The sequence below is a fragment of the Uranotaenia lowii genome, chromosome 2 (genome assembly GCF_029784155.1).
Source record: "Uranotaenia lowii strain MFRU-FL chromosome 2, ASM2978415v1, whole genome shotgun sequence".
NCBI lineage: Eukaryota > Metazoa > Arthropoda > Insecta > Diptera > Culicidae > Uranotaenia > Uranotaenia lowii.
The window spans coordinates 102,041,000-102,066,587 of NC_073692.1; the positions used below are offsets into that span (position 1 = coordinate 102,041,000).

At 33.1% G+C, this 25,588-nt stretch overlaps 1 protein-coding gene across 6 annotated transcripts in view; it reads left to right on the forward strand.

Annotated features, from left to right (window-relative positions):
* The first annotated feature begins 564 nt into the window (after positions 1–564).
* Positions 565–25,588, forward strand: part of LOC129743123 (restin homolog) — a 126,343-nt gene continuing 101,319 nt past the window's right edge. For 5 of the 6 annotated variants that reach the window (XM_055735084.1, XM_055735085.1, XM_055735087.1 and 2 more), the window contains exons 1-2: positions 565–696; positions 25,393–25,506. In XM_055735084.1, coding sequence (XP_055591059.1) covers positions 651–696; positions 25,393–25,506 — 160 coding nt within the window. In that variant the 5' untranslated portion in view covers positions 565–650. The remainder of the gene's footprint in view (positions 697–25,392; positions 25,507–25,588) is intronic. The other variant, XM_055735089.1, reaches the window with a different exon arrangement.

A 25,588-nucleotide genomic window follows, 5' to 3' on the forward strand; every position in this document is an offset into this window, starting at 1 on the left:
TTCTAGCTAAATTTGAAATTCTGAACCCCCCCCCCCCCCCATGGACGGGTCCTTCGCACGGGCCTGACAACAACTTGGCATGTGGATGCTGGCTGGGAAACAGAAAAAAAAACCGTCAACCGAGCTTGTTTATTTTGTCATTGACCAAAACGGGACGTTATGCCATTTTTGACAGAATATGTTTACCCTGTTAGGTTTTATTTTCGTGCTATCCAAACATGCTCCAATAGCTTTACCCCGTATGCTACTTGAGAAAACTTACTTAATTATTTTTCTTCACCGCACTAATAATAATCATGATGATGCTTACGTGTGTGTTTGTTTTTGTTTTTTTCCCTCTTCTTCTTTTCATGCACCGATTAAAAAATAATCATTTTCATCTGGGCGCTTTCATCAATGTGCTGTTACACGTGCTGATAAATCGGAATCAATTGGCACAACAAAAAACCAAAAAAAACCATCATTCATCAACCAACAATCCACCCTGGGCCCGCAAAATGCTGTTATCTGTGCGTGTTTTTTTTTGTTCGCGTTCACGTTCACCTGTCTGCCTGCCTGTGCATGCTGGATGGTTCCGTCATGATGGGTCTTCTTCAATCAAACCATCAGACGATTCTTCGGACACCGCAAGTTTACTGGGCGGCAGCAAAATGAGACGACCCAGTGACGCCGACTTCAACAAGTCCCACTTGCCAGGTAAGCAAACAGCTTTTTTATCTTATGGTGTTTTTTCGTTCAATTTCAGGTTTTTCGTTTGTATTTTGCGATTTTTTTGGTACTGTATGAAACATTCCTATAAAGCACTAGGTCAAGGAATGTTCGACTGAATTCATAAGATCGAATGGAGATCTGTGTCATGTTATCCAAATAAGATTCAAGAACCTAAAAATTATTCAATTTCGTTCAAATTTTTTACTCGGCTTTTTACCGTTCGATCTACAGTTTCGTACAGCTATGTACAATAGAGGGCATCGTTTCGCAACTTTATCTGAATTTCAAAAACCCTGTAGTCTAAAAGGTTCCTTTTTTTGGCAAAACGAGCGACAGATTTTTTGCAGATTTTTAAAATGATTCATTTTTAATTTTTGTTCGGAGTAGAGATGTACCGAATAGTGGTATTCGGCGAACGGCCGAATACCGAATATTGACCTTTCCAACTATTCGGCCAAACAAATATTCGGCCGAATATTCGGCCGAATATTCTGTTGAGTTTTGTGTAAACATACTTCTATTTCTACTGCTTTTTCTAATAGAAATCTTCTTTTTCTGTCATCTGAATGTCCCTCATGTTTTTAAGTCGATTATTTCCAACCAGATGTTTCAGATCTTTTTGAAGTAGAGGTTTCTTTCATTTTCAAAATGTCACCATTAGCTAAAAGGACATCAGAAGACTTGTAGCTTCTAGGACGCTTAGCACTAAAGAGATCGGATTCCAGTGAAATCTGAGACAAAACATGCCAAAACAGGTGTTCAGCTATTTGAAATAGCTTTTTTGTATCGAAATAGATGGATATCTAATTTTTGCTAGATGTCATCAAAAGAGTTGCCAAAAAAAAAAACGATTATCTTTAACCTCAAGCATACCATACTTTCTACGACACGTATTCACACGGCAGGGTCTGAACGATTTGTTGGAAAATCTGTGAAAATCTGATCATAAACTAGGCATTATACTCAAACATACAAGGGGTAAAAGAAATTAAATTTACTTGAAATTTAAAGTTTTCATCGAATTTCAACAGCAGTGTTCAAATCGTATCTAACGAATAAGTTTTCTCTAAAAAATCGTTTTGTAACAGAAAATTTTAGAATTTCTGAAGTGACATTTGATTTTTTATGTGATTTAGCAAAAAATCTAAATAAACCCGGGAAAAATTCGGAAAGTTTAAAAAAATATGTGATCATTCTGGTCAGATTTAACTTTTCTCGAATTCTTTATTTGGTTGGTTTGGTTTGGTTTGGAATAAATGATAATCAAAGTATAAAGCTATCCATAGTGAAAAATACACGAACACATACGAAATGTTTTACTAAAACCATAAGTTTTCGGTGATTTTGAAGGTTTTTCAACATTACTTTTGGATATTTTAAAAATTATCCAACATCAGTTGAAAATATTGAGAAGTCTGGTTTTGTGTAATTTTAAATATAATATATATTCGGCCTATTCGGCCTATTCGGCCGAATACCTAGCTCAACTATTCGGTGAGCCGAATATTCGGCTTAACGGTTTTTTGGCGGTATTCGGCGCCGAATATTCGGCCGACCGAATATTCGGTACATCTCTAGTTCGGAGAATGTCACTTTTTTGATATTTTGTTTTCACGCTATGCAAATGAAATTCCAATGTATAGAGATTTCTGTAAAATTTTCTGGCTACATTTTTGCCGGAGACGGCAAAGAGGTAAGAGAAGCAAGAAAAGCCCAAAACAGCATTCTCTTTTTTGAAAAGAAAATAGCATCACTGTCAGATTTTCCGTCCAATTTTAAAAATTGGAATTTGGTAGAGCTGTCATTTTTATTTGTTCAAATCACATTTTGAATTATATTTGAGCATTTCCAATGTGTAGCTTGTTGGGATCGAATTCATGTCTTTTTTTAAAACCTTTTCTGAGGCCACCGACATAATCTCAAACAGCTGCTTGATACAGTGGCTATCTCATGGCATATTTTATTTAAACTTCAGCAATTAAAAAAAACCAAAAAAAATGTCAAAGAAACAATTATGAAAAGATCAACTTACCTCGTATTCTTGGAACAATTCTTGTGAACCACGTTATGCTCTCCCGGAAGGAGGAATGCTGTTTTGCTGAACTTAAAGTGCGAGAAAAGAAAATGATCAATGAGGCGGCCAACACTTTGGAAAATATGATCGTTTGATTTTATTACGATGGTTACGTTTATGAGCCACCACATATGTACGTACCAGTTCAATATCATCTGATGAACTTTACGAACTACTCAACTGGCCAAGTGCATAATTTAGATGGTGTCAGAAGCTTCTGACAAGATTAACTCTTTTGAAAAAGAGGCATGGATTTTTTTATCGCAACAAGCTGAAATGGAAACATTGGAAATGCCAAAACTTTATTTAAAGTGTATTAATTTGTATTGTTTGTATTTTAATTCCTGTTTTTCCTCATCAAAATGAGAAGAAAAAATCAGTTATACCTGATTTAAGTTTAATTTTTTCAAAATCATGGCATCTGGTAACTCCAAAATTTGGTAACTTTAACATTTTTTTCGCAAATGATAGAGAATCTAATGAAGATCATTTCATCAGAAAATTTCAATATTCTAAAATTGATACCTTCCTTGTTAAAATTATATATCTGGAAATTCGACGGAAAATGTGTCAGTGTTGCTAGCTTCTTTTCATGAAAAAGAATGCTCTGTTTGGGGCGTTATAACTATTTTCTCGTTACTCCTACCGCTTTGCCATCTTCAGCAAAGTTGTAGTCAGAGAATTTTACTGTAAAGAATTTTATTTGCTTTGCGTGAGAACAAAAAATCCAAGAAAAACCAAAAGAGTGACATTCTCCGAACAAATTTTCGCGTAATCCATACAGAATTTCAAATCGAAACCCGGGTACCTGAATCTTTAAGAATGTTAAAGACTACAGGGTTTTTGAAAATCGGAACATGTGGCAAAATAACACACCCCAATGTACAAGTAGCCTTCACCCAATTTACGCATTTTCTTTCTTCTTACAAATCGCATAAAACGCATCTTTTTAATAGTGTGTTCAAAAATATCTTCAAAATTATTATTCTAAAGGTACGATGCAAAAGCTAATATATGGAACTAGCTTAATCCCTGTGTGCAACACCACCCTTTGAGGAAAAACCAAAATCAAAACGTGAAGAAAGAATTTTTTAATAAATTTCAGGTCTGTTTTCATGAAACTGCAGAAAACTTTGAGTTTACCTTGTATATTTGAAGCGGGAACAAAACGTAACCGATGTCTGTTATGGTTTCTTGAAATAGAAAAAGCCTTGTCAAATTTGGATATCCTAGATGATCGTTTTTAACGTTTTTGCTATTTTAAAACTTCCCACTTCTTAAAGCTGGCGATGAATTAGAATTTGTTTCATTGTTCTTGATTTAAGTTTTTGTTTTATCAAAACAAAAAACAAAAACCAAATTTTTGATGTGATTTATCGATCAAACATTGGATAAGGTTTTTCAAAAGCTTCCTCTTCATTAGATTTTTTTTGTGGATTGCGAAAAATACATAACCGATTATTCAGAATTTCACATGGTTTTTCCCGGGTCTTTCGAATAGGGGAGATGAGGGCATAATGGCCACCTTAAAAACGACGCTAATTTAAGCATAGAAAACAGCTATATATTTTGAGTTACTTAATTGTTTCGTGTTCAGAAACTAAAAAAGTTTATCTAACAAACTAAAATTTGAAATAGTAAAATTTAACTATAGTAGTAGAGTTCAAAAATGCATTTTAAAGTTTTTTGCCACCCCCCCGCCTTGTGCTGTATAAGCACCTTTAATCGGGGCACGATGAGCATTTTCTGCCATAGAATCTAGCAGCGAACTCAACTCGATGAAGTGAACTGAATTATAAAGCCACAGCTTGAATTGTTTCATCTGACGATTTGGCCTATTGGTTAGATGTCGGAGAGGTAATTAGAAGCCTCGAGTTCGATTCCTGGTCGAGGAGATTTTTTTTTTCATTTACCATTTAGTGCCAAATGCATGGACCATACATTTTGCACTAAAAGATGAGTCGTAGATCCACCAAAAAAAGCATTAACAAAAAAATGTTTGTCTGTTTTTAGAATACAAACAATTCACACACACTCGAACATTATTTTTCTGGTGCTTTGTTTGGCAGATGGTGCAACCATCCGCATAATTCAACAATCAAAATATACGATCACGAATACCCACCAGGAATCGAGCTCGTCTCTGTGATGAACTCGTGATGATTTAACGATCATAAGAGCTTATTTTCCGGTGTTCAAAAATAGTATTTTCGTCACCTGAGAACCACGTTGGTTTTATTTAAAATAACCAAGATGACAAAGAGATTTCTTTATTGCTGAAAAATTAATACCATAGGACAGTGGTTGGCAACCTTTTGAGTCAAAAGAGCCAAAAACTTCAAATTTTCAAAATTTTAAAGTTCTAAAGAGCCACATTGAAAATCAATTGTATTTGTTTTTAATAAAAAAAAAAAACACATGAAAGATAACTGAACATAAGTTATACGGAAATAAGTTTCATATCATTTTAGTTTTTTCTTACTCTTGGATATTTTTTAAGATTCTGTTTTGATTGCCAATAAGTACATGGATTCTCTTCTGGATTGTCAACTCTTCTAGCATGGTTTGATTTTTTATCAATTTTAATGCGTTGGCAAATAATATCGGGCCAAGAACATTTAGAATTCATATCAAGCTTAAATTAATACTTTACATGATGTTACAGCGAAAAAGTTGAACATATGAACATAAGAAGAATATTTATAATTTCTTCGGCAAAGAAAAGCCTTTTAACAAACAAAGTAAAGGGAAATAAATTTTCTTAAAATTATCAAGCTTTTTCATGATCTTTCCCCAAATTGTGCTAATCCTTTCCAAAATTCAAAAGTATAAGGTTAAATTCAACTGAAATTAATGTAGCCGATAATTTTAATCTTCAAAAGTTATGCTCCTGAAAACTGGTAAAATTTTTAAAATTAATATCATTAATCGAACGTGTGTTCAGAATTTTTCGCATCTGGCAAATTCAAAAATCTGATTTTATGTCACATGTGATTCTTCAGTATCGTGCGTTCGATTGAATGAAGAATTAAATTCAATACATTGTAGATTACCCATTAATGATTGCTTAAGCTTAGATTACTGGAACAAACCTGTAGCCTTAATGGAAAATGCGTAACAATTAATAAAGAAACGGTACATTTTAACTGGAAAGATCATTTCAAGAATTCTTTCAGAGTTTCTAAACAAAAATTAATATAAATAAATCAACGTTAGTAAACTTTTAATTAATTAAAAAAAATTATATCCGTTTCTGAAACTTCGTTCAAAACTTGTTTGCTTTTGGTAAATCTTGGCTGCAGGCATCACTCTTAAAATTTTAAATGTATACAAAGACTCAAAGGTTAACCAGTTTTTTTTAAATACATACATACAGTTTGATTATAAAAACAACTGATTCGGGGTGTAAAGGTCAATTAAGTCATTGCTCACTAACATTTAGCCTGTGATTCAGTTTTCAAATAGATTTTCAGAATGTTCATTCATTCTCAATGCTGATTCGAGTTTAAAAAACTTTCAAACTGTCTAACTTCAATTCTTTGTTTTGGAATTTTATATTTGAATCTATTCACTTTTCAACTCTTTATTTATTCAGTAAGCTTTCTGTATTTTTCCTGTACGTATCCAGGCCGGGCAATTTATAAATTTTGAACTCAAAATCAGGAAATATCCGGGCAAATCCAGCCAAAATCTAAGTATTTTTTATAAAAAAATACTAGAGAAAAATATTTTTTACCAAGGCACCTCAGCGGCGTTCAAATTTTATCTCACAACTCCAAAAAAAAAGCACGTGAATTTATTTCGTTAAAACAAGTTGAAAATTTGGAATTTCCTGAAAATTGGAAATAATCTGAGAGAAAACCGGGCTTTATTACTCCGGGCAACCGGACCAGAGCGTGCATTTCCCAAAAAAAAAATCGAGCAAGTACGGTTGAATCTGGACAATCTGGAATGCATAATTATATCTAGATATAATTATCGCCTCAATTCAAATAAATTGGATTTGATTTATGTGGTTTTTTCAATATTTTTATGCCTCAAAGTTTTAAATATTTTTCGAAATGTTTGATTAATTCAAATGCGATTTGATGAGGATTACGTTATTTAATAACAAAACAGAGGTTATTTAAGAACTACTTTTTTGTATATGATAACCTTTGGTTTTCCTGTTAACTGCTGCTTAACTTTTGTGTTCGATTCATCAAAAAATATACACGCGTTTTGGAAATAAATTATTTGATTTATTTTTTGCTGTTTGAAAACAACAGTTATTCTTTGCATTTACGGTTGATACTGATACTGATACTTCAAAATAGTGAAAGGTAAAATATTGTAGGATTAGGCTTAAAAAAAATCTTGTTTGCCATTTGGTCCTTTCCGCTTGTTCTTACAGCGGATGCAATTTTAATTTTTTTTTTCTTGACCTATGGAAATCCGTGTGCCAGGTTACAAGACTCAATTATCAATTTAGCACAATTTTTTTAAAATATTTTATTCTAAATTATATAAAATATTTGCACAGTGAGCTAAAGAGCCGCAGCTTGCCGACCTATGCTATAGGAACAACAAAACTGTTCTTCATGAAAATTTATTTGAGAAAAATCGTACTTTCGTTGAAAAGACCCCGGGTGCTTGTTTTGTTATGCCCTGATCTCCCCTTTATGTTATTCAAGGATTAAAATGTGGCAAAAATTTAGGAACAAAAACTTGAAGTTAAAATTTGTGCTTTAGACAATTATTCAAATTCCTTTCTCTCTATGATTTTCATAATTTGCTGTCAAAATCAAATAAGAATTCTCCCTTTGAGGAAATGGTTCGAGTTGCAAATTTGTCTTTGAAAGATTTTTTGCCTGTGGAAATTTGAAAAATATTATGTAAAATATTTGCAAGGCTTCGAATGTAAAATGTCCCGAAGACACTATGGATGTGTCTACGATCCGTTTTTGTGTAAACAATTTTGATCACCTTTTTACATCGTTTTCCCCTGTGTGCGTCAGTTGAAATTTAAAAGTGGAATCCAAAAGGCATTTTTTCAACTGTTTTGTATATCAAAAAAGGAATGCTTTTATGGGATAACTTTTTTGTTGAAGATATGAACTCAGAATGTTTGTTTCGTTTTTGAATTTAAAATCAATCTTCTTTTTCTGTTTAAGTGAAGATTCCAAGTTTGTCGTTTTTATTATTCTGAATCCAGCCATACAAGCCATATCAAATTTCAACGTTCCACAGAGTCGTGCATGCGACCGGTTTCGCAAATTCGTTACGATTTAATTCATTCGATACTATATTTCGCAACCTAATTAAGGCGAATGAAATTTTAATATTTGTCATCGAATTTCAACTAAAAATAAAACAACTTTCACAGCTTTAAACCAGATGAATTGGATTGAAACACAAAACGACTCGTCGTCGTATCACAAAATACGACACGATATCAGGATAAGAGCCCATCAACCGTGAAAGCGCTTCAATGAAAACAATTAATCGACGGATCATATTCAGCGTGCAATCCGACATCGTTTCGGGCCGGAAATTAGATTCATCCGGGCCATTCCGGCTCAAACCATTCGGCGGCGTTCTGACTTAGTAGTAATCCTCTGCTAAGGAAGGTGAAGCAAAAGCTGCTGCTGGGTGCTCGGCTTTGCGTTGTAACTCAAAACGTTCATCCCATTTCGTGTGCGTGCGTGAGTCTGGCTCGATGCTGCAAGCCATGTTGCTGCCCGTGTCCGGTAATTAGAAGCTCGCGGGCTTTGGGAGAATCGTTAATGGAAATCGGTTCCCAGTCTGAATTTTTCATTGGAATGCTACATTTTCATGTGTTTGAAGACTTAGGTATTTGAAACTTTGAGCAGTTACCATGAAAAATGAAACCTTGTCGAAAATGTGTTTTGACATCCTATGTATCTTTTGATGTCGAGAAAACTCAAAGAGTCAATAGATTCGAAATTCCATTGCATTGAAACTTCCAAAACACTCTGAACTGTTCCATGGACATCGAAAGGGTGTAATGATCTAATACCACATGGGAACATTTGCTACGCGTGTAACAAAGGAACACAAATCATTTCGCCCTGAGGTAAGAAATTAGTTTCTAGCAAATTTATCTACAGCAACACCAAGCTGTATCGTACAGATCTGAACCGGAATATGGGGCACGGTCATCTGATAGGAACATCGGCCAGTTGGCGCCATGTTTTTACAACAACGCACCACCCAACGCAGACCCAATGAGTCATGGGATTCGAAATTCGCATATTGAATCAACAACTACTAGGTATTTCATGGGTCCGTCTGTCCGACATGGGTGCTGAATCTACCCACGCGGGTGCCTGTTTCGAAAGCTTACGTGGAACGATACGACCATACGGATAGCCACTCCAGTTAGCAGAAAAGTGACCCCCTTTCCAAAGGTTGCCCGTTTGGGCTAAATATGGTAGATGAAAGCGCAAAGCCGTTCCTTAAACCAAAATGCAAAACTTAGTCATCTGGTCAAAAATGGGCCACCCGAAAGTGGCCGCTATTTTGTCAATGTCTTCAAATTTTAATAGTTTTTTGGCAAATGTTATCAGACGCAAATGCATATTGCGGACAGCCTCAAAATCGCAAAAAATAACAAAATGTTCTACCTTAAAGGCAATTAACATATACATTTTTTATTATACATTTAATTTTTCTTTCGGGTAAGTTGATGCAAACAGTTTTTGGTAGAATAGAAATTAAAAAAATAAATAAATCAAAGTAAATTCTAACGGCTGTAATGAGAATCTGCTAAGTTACAAATCGTTCCGAATACCTATTATAGTTGAATAATTATAGTCGTTCGAACGAATAAAACCGGATTAAATAAGCCATCGCCAATGGGGAAAAAGTGTATAAATCTTCCATCCTACATGAACAAAATCTATTAATCTAGACTTTATTTTAGTGAAAATCTCCGGACAAGCGATTGAACATAGTTTCAGACGCCGCAAAAGCTTACGAATGGAGATATATTGCCTTTTTAACCCCTAGTTCCTCTATATTTTGAAGACAATCCAGAAACACTGCACGGAGAAAAAAGTATAGTTTTTTCAACAATATTCCACTTATATACAACTATATTTCTGATTGTTATGCATTCAACTATAAATATAATAGATTCAATTATAATCGTATGATTGATGTTGTTCATTCAACAATAATTATAGTAAATTCAACTATACTGGTATAGTTGGTTTATCTGTAAATTTTATAGATTCAATTATATGTCTATGATGAACTTTAGATATAGTAGATTCAATTAATGTTCATTTTAAAAGTAATCAATTAAATATGATTACCTTCTATAACCATGCTAGAAATTCATTTATTATTGATTAAATTTTTTATACTGAACAAGAACCAATTTAGATGGTTTTAAGTATTGCAGTCTGCAAAGTTTGACCTAATAAATAAATACGTTTAGATTAAATTTCCGGCTCGTTCAGCTTTCGCCAAAAACTGGCCATCGCTGCCATCGGGTGGTCTGCTGTTTATGTACAGGAACACAATCACGGGGACCTCGCTACGATCCGCAATTTTTTTTCCCAGCTAGTGAACTGCCGATTACTGCCAAGTCTGGTGGTCCTCGAATCTCAGCTGCAGGACCAGAAAGCTTCACACCATGCAGGGATACCCCTAGAAGAGGGGAACACTAGATTAGAAAACGCTGAGAATAATAAAAATAATTCCCAGTCATAGTGACGGCGAGTTGATCCAGGATGAATGAGAAACCGTTGTTAAAAGTTTCCTTTAAATCGGCTAGCAAGTTCCGGATGGAAAAATTTTCTCTTTTCGTTTTCCTTCTTGAAAAATCGCAAACTAAAACCTTACATAAGTTTGTTTGCAACTCGCATGCAGGCACTTATCAGCTGCATTTTTGATTCCATATTGGGCCGCGGACTCAGAAACTGGATCAGGTAAGGAATCCTGTTGATTGCAAAAAAAAAAAAAATCGAAATAACCTTGTGCCCGTAAGAACTTATTTACCAATCACTTTCCTTGGAATAGAACCGGCTGTCGTCGTTGAGCGATCCATTTAATATTCGAATGATGTCCAGTTACTCCGTTTATTCACGAATTTTTTCCGAGGAGCAAGTTGATTCCGGCTAAATGGTAGTCTTCTTTATCTTTTTTGGAGCTGCAATCTTGTACAAGAATGTCAAGTCAGTGACAAAGACTATATGTCCAAGAATAGGAAGTCATAAAATTTCATCATACATACATTTGTTTTAAAAACATTTGAGCTTAGCTTCTATGTTTAGTATAGTTGAAAGCCAAAATTCAATCATACAATTGAAGTTGAATCTATCGTATATACAGTTGAATCAATTATGTCATAACAGTTGAATGCATTATATTCATAATTGATTGCTTAATGTCAATTAGTAGTTTGTAGTTGAATCTATTATATAAATAGTTGAATGCGAAAAAATCAACTACACTTCGATAATTGGTATAAGAAGCTGAAATTATTGGAACAACTGACGCCTTTTTACTCCGTGTGATTAGGACTAAAACATTTTGAACAAAAATAGACCTATCTTGTGTGATTTTTTCCCGAAGAATCAAATGAAGGCTATTTGAGCTACCAAACGATTCGCAAAATGGGAATATGGCTGATTTTACCCTAGATTCCCCTGAATTTTTCAATTAATTATGAAAAAATTAAAGTTCAGACTTGAAAATTTTGATCCAAATGACACCTTGCTAGTGTGATTTTTTCGAGAGATCGAATGAAGGCTATTTGAACCACCAAACGCAACAGAAAGTTACGACTGTTTTCCCCTTAATTCAAACATTTTTAATTTATGCTGAAAAAGCATGTTCGGACCTGAAAATTTTAAATCAAACGAAACTTATCTTACGAATGTAGGCAGTTTAAGACACTCCACGCATCGTAAAATGGAGTTATGGCTGGTTTTACCCTGAATTCCCCTACATTTTTCAATAATTTCAGAAAAAACCCGATTTAATACACTTATCAGTGGATTGGAGGCTTTCTTACAGAGTGTCAATTATCTTTGGAAATAAATGACACAATAATGGATTCCTTATTTCTGAATTATTTATTATTAATCTATAAAAAAGATTATGATTAAAGAAAATCGATAGCAAAAATTACTAAACTCAATATAAAAAAAAGGTGCCCAGTACGTTTTTTGGAGGATAAACGAACTTATATTCAACGAGTTCATTTATAATCCAAATAATTCAAACTGTTAAAGTTTGAGAGCCACATATCTCGACGCTCACTAGTGGTCAAGGGGTTAACCTCCTAAACTCTCATGCTAGATGGCGTGGGATCGATTCTCTGCTGTTTTATGAAATTTTTGTCAAATTTTTGATCGCCTTTGTAATTAATTTAGCGATTGCTGGCTACTGCTGCTGAGCAAATGGCTACCTTTTTTGGAGCCAACGTAAGCATGATATGTTCTATGGAATAGAAAAATTTTAAACAATTTTGTTTTTTTTTTTGGTTTTGAAATAAGTCCTACAGGAAAAAAAATGCAATATTTTGATACTAAATTCATCAAAATCGTGAAACCTAGAATAGGAGTTAATGTGTTAAGAACGATTTTATGGAACATACAAATTCCCGGACATCATCGTAACTCGTCGAGCTGAGTCGATTGGTACCTATAAAGTGGGGTCTTGGACCCTTAATTAATGATATCCCCAACTGACCGTTCCCTATGCCTTTCTGTAAGAAAGCCAAAACGTGTTCGGAACTAGAAATTTTAAATCAAGTGGGACCTATCTTATGTGATTTTTTTTTCGAAAAACCGAATGAAGGCTATTTTGAGCCACAGCACGCATCAGAAAAGCTTGTTCGGACTTTAAAGTTTTGGAGCAAATGAGACCTATCTGGTTGATTTTTTTTTTCGAGAAATTCGATAAAGCTATTTGAGCAACCGCACGCATTTCAAAATGGAGCTATGGACACTAAGGATTCTTCAACCTCAATTCCCTTTAATTTTTTACATTTTCCAGAAAACCATGTCTGGACTTGATAATTTTAAACCAAATGGGACTAATGTTATGTGATTTTTTCTAAGGAATCGAATGAATTTGAGCCGCCGCACACAGGGGAAAACGATGTAAAAAGGTGATCAAAATTGTTTACGCCAAAACGGAGCGTTTTAGATCCGAAGTGTCTTCGGGACATTTTATCTACATTCAAAGCACTTTAAAATGAGCTTTTGATAAAAATGATTAAATCACCTAGCAGTGAGATAGAAAAATAATTTTTTGTATTTTTCATTTTAGAGCACTTATGTCTTTGGCAAGTTTTTAGATTGTAAAAAATGTAGCAATTTTGTTGAAGACGTCAACATCGTAAAAGCTAACCCAAAAAAGTTAGAAGGGTTCAAAATAAAAAAATATTTTTTTATCAAAATTTTCAGTATTTTAACAATATCTTTCCAGGCCGAGCTTATTCGAGCAAGATATGTTTGAAAGAGTTTTGAGTCACTTAAAATCAAATAGTTTTGTGGAACACACTTAATAAAAATATTCAGACTGAAACGAGTTAGATTGAAAAAACTAAGAAAAATTAGCTGTTTTCGAACACCTGTATCTTTCTAGTTCGGTTGAGTTCGGTTCATTTTTTAGTTGCATTAGAATTAGGCAAGTTTCAACGTTGTAAAAACATATAGTTTACAATGTTAAGTTGTTTATTTTGTAGCTTTATAAGTGATTAAAGTTAGCTATTTTCAAGGAATCTAGAGGACAAATTCCAAGTTTATTTAAACTAACAATTAGCAATCGTTTTTATTTTGGTGAAATTTTAGCCAAATCATTCTCTCGCTCGCCTATGACGTTTTTAAGCCTCCATTGACGAACTTTATCATCTACCTTTCCGCTTACAATACAATATACTTGATGAGTTTGTTTTTCGGTTAGCTAATTTTAAATGCAAAAAAAATTTCCTCTAGATTCCTTGAAAATAGCTAACTTTAATCATTTATAAAGCTACAAAATAAACAACTTAACATTGTAAACTATATGTTTTTACAACGTTGAAACCTGCCTGATTCTAATGCAACCAAAAAATGAACCGAACTCAACCGAACTAGAAAGATACAGGTGTTCGAAAACAGCTATTTTTTCTTAGTTTTTCGAATCTAACTCGTTTCAGTCTGAATATTTTTATTAAGTGTGTTCCACAAAACTATTTGATTTTAAGTGACTCAAAACTCTTTCAAACATATCTTGCTCGAATAAGCTCGGCCTGGAAAGATATTGTTAAAATACTGAAAATTGTGATGTAAAAATATTTTTTTATTTTGAACCCTTCTAACTTTTTTGGGTTAGCTTTTACGATGTTGACGTCTTCAACAAAATTGCTACATTTTTTACAATCTAAAAACTTGCCAAAGACATAAGTGCTCTAAAATGAAAAATACAAAAAATAATTTTTCTATCTCACTGCTAGGTGATTGAATCATTTTTATCAAAAGCTCATTTTAAAGTGCTTTGAATGTAGGTAAAATGTCCCGAAGACATTATGCGTCTAAAATGCTCCGTTTTGGCGTAAACAATTTTGATCACCTTTTTACATCGTTTTCCCCTGTGTGCGCCGCACGCTTTGGAAAATGGAGCTATGGCTGTTTTTACCCACTATTCCCTTGCATTAATCAAATTTTTTAGAAAAAAAAACAAGTTCTGATTTTAATGTTTTTATACAAATGAGACTTATCTTGTGTGGTTTATTATGAAGAATCAAACGAAATAATTGCTATAGACATGGGTTTTTTTTCGAGAAATTGAATGAAGACTGTTTGAGCCATCGCACGCATCGGAAAATGGAACTTCATTTTCCGAAGCGATCGGTGGCTCAAAAAGGGTAATCGAGAGTTAAATCAGCCAATTTGATTTCTCGATAAAAATCATACAAGTCCTGGATTGTTTACAAAATATAGAGAATGATCATTTAAAAAAATCAGATAAGAGATTCAAATAAGTTTAACAGTTGAACAAAGATCTCGGCACACGAAAACACGAGACTTGAAAATCTCAATGAATTGAATCTGCAAGAAGATAAGTTTAAAAACATAGACATATTTGCATTTTATCTATGAATATGTTATTCTGATGTGAAAAAAAATTGAGCATGGTCAAGTGAAAAATATTTCGCTGAATTCAGGATATGATAGGGTGGCCAGTGAACCGGGAATTGAAAATAGAACCGGGAAAACTGAAAAAAAAAGCTGGAATCTCGAATCAAAACCGGAAAAATTGTGTATGAATCGTTTTTCTAATACATAAATCTATTGAATTCTAAAGTTCATTTATTTCAACACGAATATTTTTTTTCCCAGAAGCTTTACATCCTGAAGTTCTCTTTATATTCCATAAGGAAAATATGGAAATTTTTTTTTTTAAAGATCGAAATTTCTATGCTCAGCAGCGCTTACATTTTCAGTGTTCCAGTTTCAGATCCAAAATATTTGAAAATAACGATATGTAGCAAAAATCTTCTCGTGTTCAACTATTTCTTAGCATACGGATATATTGTGTGAGAAGTTAAAATGTGCTTTAAATGAAAAAAAAAACTATAGATGTGAAGCTTTCTTTAAGAATTCTAAGAAACAAAAATAAACCTGAAAGCCCGTGATGAAGATATTAGTTGAAGAGATCAAAATTTTTGAAAACATTGCATTCATATGTTAACAGTTTTTTCTCCTGAATTCTTTTTTCGAAACTTAAGATTGATGCTTAACACCTTTCTTACAACTGGCCTAGAATTTGTTATGTTCAAAACTTCATCAGAGACACGCTATGCTGAATTAAATACTCAAAATAAGTAGAAACGTAAATAAAATTCAGACCCCGTTCGATTTTGGCAACACGCCCAAAAATTTAGTGTTGCCAAAATCGAACGGTTTTTTCTCCATTTTTTTTAGATATTTTTACAAAATACCTATTATTATTACCAAAAACGGTATTTTGAGTCAATTTCCGTCCGTTTGTAGTAATTTTTATTGATTTTTTTTGATAATGTTTTTGATGCATTTCTAACTTTTTTGTTTTGTTTACAATGTTTGTTTTCATTTGTCATATTTGCTGGTTTTGTCATTCTTTATCATTTTTTAGGAGCTTTTTGTCATTTTCAGTCTTTTGTTGGAACTCGTGCTTAACTTTTTGAATTTGTCATCTTTTTGTCATTTTTGAGTGGTTAATTAATTTTTTAAAAAACTTTTGTTTTTATTGTTGCATTTTATCGCCATTTCGGAGCATAAAAACATATTTATGGTGTTCGTCTAAATTAAATTGGACGTGTTATAACGAAAATTTAAAGGCAATGTTGTTTCCAAAAACCGTTCGATTTTGGCACATGTGCCAAAAATAGTTCAAAAATACAAATCATATGTGTATTAGACTGAGTCGATTAGGGGTCATTTTAGAATTTCTCGAACCCTGGGGTCTTAAAAGCTTCGTCTTGGTCCAAAACTCATCCATGATTTTTTGCAAAATTTTTAAGTAACGTTTACATGAGTAAATTTGAACTTTTACGTTTGTATGGGAAAATTGAATATTTTGTACTGAAAAATCAACATCATTTTTGTTTCGTCTGTGGAACCGAGCCAGCTGATGGTTTTTGAGCCAATTTATAAATTTCCTAAAGGAAATTTTCCACTGAACACCTTTGTGGAAGACCGTAACTTTGTATCTCATCAGGCAAAAAAATATTAGCTGTTTAACAGGGGTATGTCTTTTCGCACTGATAAACAATAAATTCAATTGACATCCCTGCAGAGTGCCTAGCGAGGTATTGCGTCATTACTTTCCATGCAACACTGCGCGAGGCTCAAGCAGTGATGTCAATTGAATTTATTGTAAATCAATGCGAAAAGACATACCCCTAACAAACAGCTAATAACTTTTTTGCCAAATAAGATACGACGTTACGGTCTTCGACAAAATTGTTCAGTGGAAAATTTCGTTAAGGAATTTTATAAATTGGCATAAAAACCATAAGGTGGCTCGGTTCCACAGACAAAACAAAAATTATGTTGATTTTTCAGTACAAAATATTCAATTTTCCCATACAAACGTAAAAGTTCAAATTTACTCATGTAAACGTTACTTAAAAATTTTGCAAAAAATCATGGATGAGTTTTGGACCAAGACGAAGCTTTTAAGACCCCAGGGTTCGAGAAATTCCAAAATGATCCCAAATCGACTCAGTCTAATGTGTATGAGTTTCTAAATCATATTTTTCAAAAATTCATTACAAAAAATCCAGAATTTAAAAATTTCACCCCAAGCACGGTTTTGAAAATTTGGATTAAAATTGCAAATTTTATGTTTTTATTAACATCAGAAGTTACAATTTAAATTTAAATTCGAATTATGAATCCCAATTTGAAATTTGGTTTTGATTTATGGATCAGTATTTCGATCCGAAATTATTTGTTCATGATCATATTTCAAATACCAGAAGCCAGAGCTCAATAGTTAAATTAAGAAAAAAGGCAGAGAAAAATAAACAATTTTTTCATTGGAACTTCAACTTGAAATTTTCAAATCATATGGCGTTATATCAAATCAATATTTTGTCAAAAACAAATCATGACAATAAATTTTATAAAAAGCGAAGTTGTTGCCAAAGACTGAGAAGATGGTGACAATATTCGACGAGATTTCGCAGGATACTTTAATTATTTTTTACTAAAGTTATTTTCTTGAAACTTTGAATTTCAATTCATTAATATTTTATTATTTTTAATATCCCAACGAACATTCATACAAATTAATGGCAACTTCTTTGGTAAAAAAACGCTGAACAGATTTCTTAGTGTTTTTTTTAAATCGGGGAAATCAAGAAATATCTTACGGAAAAACCAAGAAAAAAGCTGGTAATTTGAAAATGTAAACTCATTGGCCACCCTGGGATATTTACTTCAGCAGAGAATAATTTTAAAATAGAAGTATAACAGTATATAACAGTATATAACAGTAGTATAACACTTCAGTTCTATTAATTGGAAGAGTTTAAATTCGAATTTTAAATTGAAGACTGAAATCGGAATAGAAATTCAAAGCTTTTTTCCATATTGATTATCGAAAAAAGAGTGTATACATTTATTTTTACTTATGTAATTAAATGAGCATTCCAGAATGCCAGGTTATATAATTTTGTATCCTAGCAAAGCTCGGAAAACTCAAAATTTTAAATTATGTTCAATTTTTTCCTTCACTTTTCACGATTTTCTTTTATCTCAATCAGGCCCGTGCGAAGGACCCGTCCATGGGGGGGGGGGGTTTTCGAAATTCAAAGTCAGCTAGGAATAATAACAATACCAAAAATGCACAACAAATAATCAAATTGATTTCTAAAACAATTTCTTTTAAAGGATTTTTAACAACTATCAGTCTAAGAGCTTTTAAGTAAAAACAGTTGTTTTTACTTACAAAATCCGAGACTGATTGCCGTTAAATACTTAAAAAAAAACAACCAAAACAGTCGCTCCATTCATAAATAAATCCATTTTCTTACTCATGTATGACTAGAAAAAAAAGTTTAACCGATACGATTCAAAATCAATCATAATGTGTTTCATAAAATGTTTTCAGTTATTGCGATTCCCGATAAATTATTCAAAAGGTTGATCCTTATCCTAAACTAAAAATTTGCTAGAAAATAAATTTTAAACAGTCCATTTTACAAATTTGAAATCAATATTTCAGAAACAGCAGAAATAGAGCGGGAACTAAAAGGTTGGATATTGGGTGATTTCTTGAATGATTAATAAGGAATTGATAAAAATAAAAATAAGGAATTCCCGCTTTTGTTGTAAATTTTGAAAGTACGAAGCATATACTAACTTGTTTAACATTGCACAACATTGCAGGTTTCCTAGAAGATTATTTTCTCGGAACTCAGGAATAAAAAACAAAAAAAATATAAAAAAAATAGAACAAAAATTTTCAAAAGACTAACTAAAAAAATTCGATTAATCTAAAAAAAACCATTCTATGAAAAACGGTAAATTTATTTCTCAATCAAAACAAATTATGAAAATGAAAAAGATAAGTTTTTTAACAATCCAGAAGGAAATTTTTCAATACATACATTTTGACATTTTAAAAACTTGAAAAAAAATCTATTGATTACTCAAGGACACAGCCTTTTGGAGCCTATAACTTCAAAAATTTGGTAGATTCTAGTGTCCTAAACTATAATCTTTTATTAGATTTGGTCTGAAACCTCTAGTTTTGATGATATAATGTTTATTAGTTTTAAAATGACGTTGGATTGAATTCAATCATTGATAGCTGATGAACTAACAAATCTACATGAAATAAAAAAAACTGATCCTGAATTTGTACATTATAGGGTCAAGTGGGGTAATTATGAACACGGGGTAATTCCGAACAAGTGCCATACACGCTGCTGTGGGGGATGAATGAACACAAAAAGTTCCGAAAGTGGTAGTTTAACATCCCATTGATAGCTATAAGCTGTTTTCGATCTGTTTTTAAATCCTGATGATATCATTTCAGACGTTTTAAAAAACCATTACCCCGTGAAACGGAAATCGTTTTCGACAATGTTCAATGTTTTGAATACCTGATCATAGGAAATCAAGCTGGAATGTTGTTATCACCTGTTTGAGATCCAATTTTTGATGCTTTGTCTGGATTTTGAAGAAATTTTGAAAAATTTTATTCGTACTGACTCACAGATGACTGTTCATATTTACCCCATAGTTTTCGTCCTATGGGGTAATTATGAACACATTTTCTTATTCATTTCCTGACATTTCTTTGGCTTTTTGGTGGTCAAATGTTTAATTCATCAACTCAGGGGGCCATTCACTAGTTACCCAAGCATTTCCAGACCCCTTTCCCCCTTCCCCTTTAGAAAACTACACCCCCCCCCCCCCCCTCCCCCTTTCCCAATTCTGTAAGATCTTAACACATTAAGGAATGCGAAAGAATCTTAGCCGGGAAACATCAACACTCGGCATTCTTTATCACAGAATCCACTGGACCAAACTCAAAGAATTTCATATTTAAATTAGGTCCGCAATGTGTTGAGTGTTAAGTTTTGAATTTTTGAGAAATTGATTTTTTTTCTAAAAACAAGATTCAGATTTAGAATAAAAAGCTATGCCAGTTCTTTTCAGTCTTTGAAAAAAACACAAAATTAAATTTCAAAAGTGAAAAAAGTGAATAAAACTGAAATTTTGACAAAAAAGCTCAATTCGTAACCACATTTGAACAAGTCTCATTTTTGTTTAAAAAATTAGTGATAAGAACTTGCTTTTTGTTGATAGAAAAAAAAGCAGTCTAATGTTTTCTTAGATAAAGTGAGTGTTGCATAAGGATAGTGTTACTGGTATTACCGAAATCGAATATCTGTATCCCAGGAATAGTTCTCTAATACCGAATACATGTTTTACGTCCTTCCAAAACCAGTTTTCTTGTAACTGATGAATTACAAGGTTGTAGAGTAAACTTGATGAAATGTTTCATTTTACTAAAAATAAAATTCAACGTTTGTTTACAAAATGTTTGCTACTTGAGCTTTTATTCATAACCACGTGAAATTTAACGATTATAATGTTAAATTTCACGTGGTTATGAATGAACTTTGAATCTCTGTGGTCAACAGTATAATATATGAAAAACTTTGCTAAATTTAATAGGTGAATAAGTCCACAAAGCAAAGATAAAAAAAAAAGTTCCATTTTCCTGTATGTTTGAACGACGTGAAAAATACTCCCGGCACAAATAAACTTTATAAGTAAAATGTCTTAAATAAAACCATTTGTGAATAAAAAAATTGTACGACATGCTGCTATTCAGAACATTAGAATAATAGCAAATAATAATTGTATATGTGTTACATCCGGATAACAAAGAGCCAAAATTTATTTTCTTGCAGTCTTATATTTATACTAAGATACTTTTTTCAATGTAAATTTGTTCGAATAGGTACTTTTTTTTTAATTTGACAAAAAATGAATATTTTTTGGTTGAAAATTTTTCCTTTTTTTTTAAGAGAATATAGCTACTAATGTGAAATTTCGTAGAAGTGGTAAAAAAAATTATTAGTGTAAATAATTTTCAAAACAGTCGATCATATAGAACTGACAAGCCTTGCAAAAAATGACTGTTCAGTGTTCACTGATTCAAGAAGATTTTTTTGAGTGTTTTGTGAAACAACCATCTTAAAAGATTTTTGAATTTCAATTTCATGATTCCTGAAAAGCCTAGCCCATGATATTAAGGTGAAGACTTGATGCACAGAACATTTCAAATGGATGTAAAAATCATCGAGGAACCTAACTCGCCTAAAATTTCACTCGTATGGAGAGGTCCTATCAAATAAAAATGCTCTGCGACGACATAAGGAACGGAAAAAAACAATACAACCAAAACGTAAAAGATGCAACAAAGAAATTAAACGCCCGAAACAAAAGATAGAAAAAAATCAATACAAAAGAACACTAAATAGCTATTTTTGGTGATGTTTTACCTCTAAATTTTGATTACATTTGTTTATTTTATAAATATTATACATGAATTGAATTGAGTTTTTATAAAAAAAAACCCATTTTCTTATTACTGCTAATTATTTTCATTATTTGGTGTTGAATTGAGATTTTCTGACACCATATCAATCATATTGGACAAGTCTTGGGGTAAATATGAACAGCATTCGGGGTAATTATGAACAGGTTTTGGGGTAATTATGAACATAATTTTTAAGTAAAAAATCACCATTCACTGCTTAGGGGCTGTCCATTAATGATGTCACGCAAAATTTTGTAAAAATTTACCCCCCCCCCCCCTCCCCCCTCTGTCACATATTGTCACAAATTCCGTAACCCCCCTTTTGTATTACGTCACGTTTTCCTAACCCCCCCCCCCCCTGGAGTAAAATTTTCAACCCTTTAAGAAATTTGATTAAAAATAATGCTTTTTTAATTCATCGGTTTTATTCAAAGAATTGAATAAAAGGTTACCCACTTTTAACAAGCCTTTAATCATTGCTTAAAACACATTTCAATCATGAGTCCAAGGATTATGTCGATGATTTTCCATATCAATGGCCGGGAAAGTCGAGGCAGTAGCTGCAGTACCAGCGACGATGTTGAAACCATTCAAATCTAGTTTCTCTTCTTCAATCCATTCGCAATCCAAATCTTCTTCACAAGTTAGTATAGCCAAGCAATCCTGTTCACGTTTTGCCACAATTTTAGTGGAACAGACTTTCCTGAGTGTTGTAGTGAAAGTGTTCTTGTGAACTTTCTTATGCTCGTAAAATTTACCAAAAGTGATTACGTGAGTATTATTATTCATTAAATGAATGGTGCAAGTATAGTTTTATTGAATTTAGGATAAAATTATTTGTTATTGTTTTACTGATTTTTTGTAATGATAAGTGATGTCACGCTCAAGCAGACCCCCCCTCCCCCCATGTCACAAATTGTCACATAGATCAAAACCCCCCCTCCCCCCCTAACGCGTGACATCATTTATGGACGGCCCCTTACTAAGGGTAAATGTAACGTATAAATACTGCTACATTTCAAAAATGTTATACCAAGTCCGTAATCCGTGTTCATAATTACCCCCTAGATATGGGGGTAAATATGAACAGACGGGGTAATTATGAACAGACGTCTCAAGGACGTGGGTTGCGACCAAAATAAAAAAGTTGCTCTACAGAATGATGAAGAGCACGGAAACATTCAATATTGGCAGGTTTTCAGAATTCATGATAAGAAATAAACATATGGTGGCAGTGAGAGTGCCAAATGAAGAAATTTTGTTCATAATTACCCCACCTAGCCCTACTTATTCAATTAGGGAATTATATTATGATGGTTATAATGAAAGCTGAGCTTAAAAATTTAAATTCTACAGTTTTAAAAAAATTCATTACTCGTATTACTGATATTAGTAAAGAAAGTTGAAAAATAAAGATGTTTTTGCATTCAACAAATTTGTTAAATCCTAACGATGTTTTCTTTAAAAGATTTCTTAAATTAAATTTGGTTAAACACTTTACAAAAAACCGTTAAAACTTCCGTATTCTACAAAATGGGATAAAATGTACTTGCGTACTTTGATAAATTATTTTAAACCTTTATTTTAAATTTTTAAAATAGCCAGCGGCTTCGGCGTAGTGGTTAGAGTTCAAGTCATCTACGCTAAAGTTCATGAGATCGAATCCCGGTCATGGCATACATAGTACACTTTCTGTGGTCTGGTGGTTTTAGCATTTGTGAGATGCTAGCCATCATTACTTCGAAAGATGTGCGCTTAGAAAGAGACGAACCAGCCCAAGGCTGAAAGTCTCTATAATAAGAAAAAAAAAAAAAAAAAAAAAAAAAAAAAAAAAAAAAAAAAAAAAAAAAAATTTTAAAGTTTTGCCAGGAAATGCATTAATTTCATAAATACTTTTTTCTATTTTCAAAAGTAAATACAAAAATAAAAATAACTTATTGAATATTTGAATTTGAATTGAATTGAATTGAATTGAATAATAAGTTCTTAAATTCTTTGCACCTTCGATAAATGTGAATTTTGTGATCTTATGTAATTTATCAAAACCCTTTTGAATGTGAAGTCGAGCATTGAGAAGAACAGGAAAAAATATTCAAAGGAGTCTGAAAATTGTTTCATGAAAAATATTTCAATTTGACATAAAATTTGTAATGACATAAACGATTTATTAAAAATCTAAGAGATGAGTAATGAGGCCGTGGATGCTAGGTCTTAGATTTTGTAGTATTGAACACATGTGACATGGCTTATAACTTGATGATGAGTAAAATTATTATTCGATGGATGAATTTTGAAATAAAAATGGTTGGTTTCAAATTCTGAACTTCTTTTATTACACTTCTTGACACAACTTACAATAAAAAAAATAAGCTTCAATTTGTGAAGGTCATATAATGTAGTAAAACTAAATGTCTTTGGCTTATAGAGTGATTTAGGAAAAACTTTGCCAATTTTTTGACATGTTTGTTTAAACTTATTTTTGAACACCTTTTTGGATCAAAAAATTGCCGGATGCTATAGTAAATTCATTGCATGATGTGAAAATTTTACTTGGAAAAAATCTCCATGGGGGGGGGGTTAAACCCCTAACCCCCCCCCCCCCCCCCCCGTTCGCACGGCCTTGATCTCAATAATACTTGATATTTACCCGATAATTGCCCGGATAAAATTTTCGAATGTTTTGGACCATTACATTTCTCCAGAGATTTTATTTCCTAAAGAAAAAATCATTTTATGGATAAATCTGTCAAAGAACATGCATTGCCTCTGGGAATCTCGATATCCTTTTATGTTAAAAACTCACTTCTTGTGATAGATTTTGACTCTTTTCTTATCGTACGTTCCGAGATGGAAAACATTTCCCTATCGGAATCGAACTGGGCCCTACTAATGTCTTCCGAATTAAATTTTCCCAAGGCAGCAAATCGTTCAGGGCTTTAGGGGTGAACGAATACGTTCCCGGAACTATTCCGGTGGGATACAAACACACTCAAAAGTGATCAAACAAACTCAAAGTCGAAACATTTGACAGAATATCTAAATCATTCTTTTGAAGTAAGGTAGCCAACAGACGGGAAAAACATCCGGCATGACTATACCAGAAACGATTCCAAAGTATTTGATTTGTTTCGGTAGAGCTGACCGGGAAAAGTTGTTGGAAAACGAAAATCAAATAAGGAAACTTTCTCCTTTGCCGGACCACACCGGTCGACTGCTTTTCAATCGATTGGCTGCTGGACCCAACTGGACGACTTGGAAATTGAAGAAAACTCAGCTCCTTCAGAGAGTTCTTCCTTAGCTCTGCTGGACGGTATTTTTAATTTCCGAAATGCATTATTAATGAAGCACTCGGTGTAATGGGATCTATTTACACAATTGTTTATTGATGAAGTATAGCCAGGACAAGGTTAATTTTAATGTACTTTTACAACATGACTTTTTTTTCAAAAATGGGCTCCTGTCCTGTAAAACATGAAAATAAGTTTTTTATGTCTGTGTTTGTAGATGTAGCATGTATAGTATGTAGAACTTCATTGCGTTATGTTGATTGATGGTTTGGTAGTTTTGTTTTCATTTTTATTTTCATTTTTATTTTTTACTGTTTTTTGTAGCATGTGTGTAGTTTTTGTATAAATGTTTTGTTTGTTTGTTTGTTTTCTTTTTCCCCCTTCTATCTGTTTGTTCTACCTCTGCACATCATCCCCGGTATGTTCCTGGTCCCATTGTGCACATTGTAAAAAAAAAACCTCGCACGTAAACACCCACAACACCCGCATCCCACCTGATTTGAAACTGCGCTACATTTCGCATTCCGAAATCGCCTCACCTGAATCGATATCGCACACACCTGGCAATCGTAAACACCGATATCGGAATCAATCGGATTGATCCCACGCGATTGGGGGCCCTCCCGTCAATGAATGGAATCGTGGGTGTGTCCGAATGACACTATCATCATCCCCTTCGTATCTGGTATGTATTTTTGTGATCGTCCAACATCATCACCATCATCATCAACTTTGCCCGTTGTCACCGTGATTTGGATTTGGACGATTCAGATGTGGACGAAGAAAGCGAAACCGATCTTGTTTTCGAACGAACATGGAGATCATCCATATCACCGGATTCCGGATTTCGGAGCAATCGTACGTCCCAGGACCGGAAGACGTCAAGTAAGTACCTAGTAGCCAACTTTATTTTTTATACAGTTAAGATGTAGTGTATGACAAGATATTATTTGAGCCACTTTTCGTT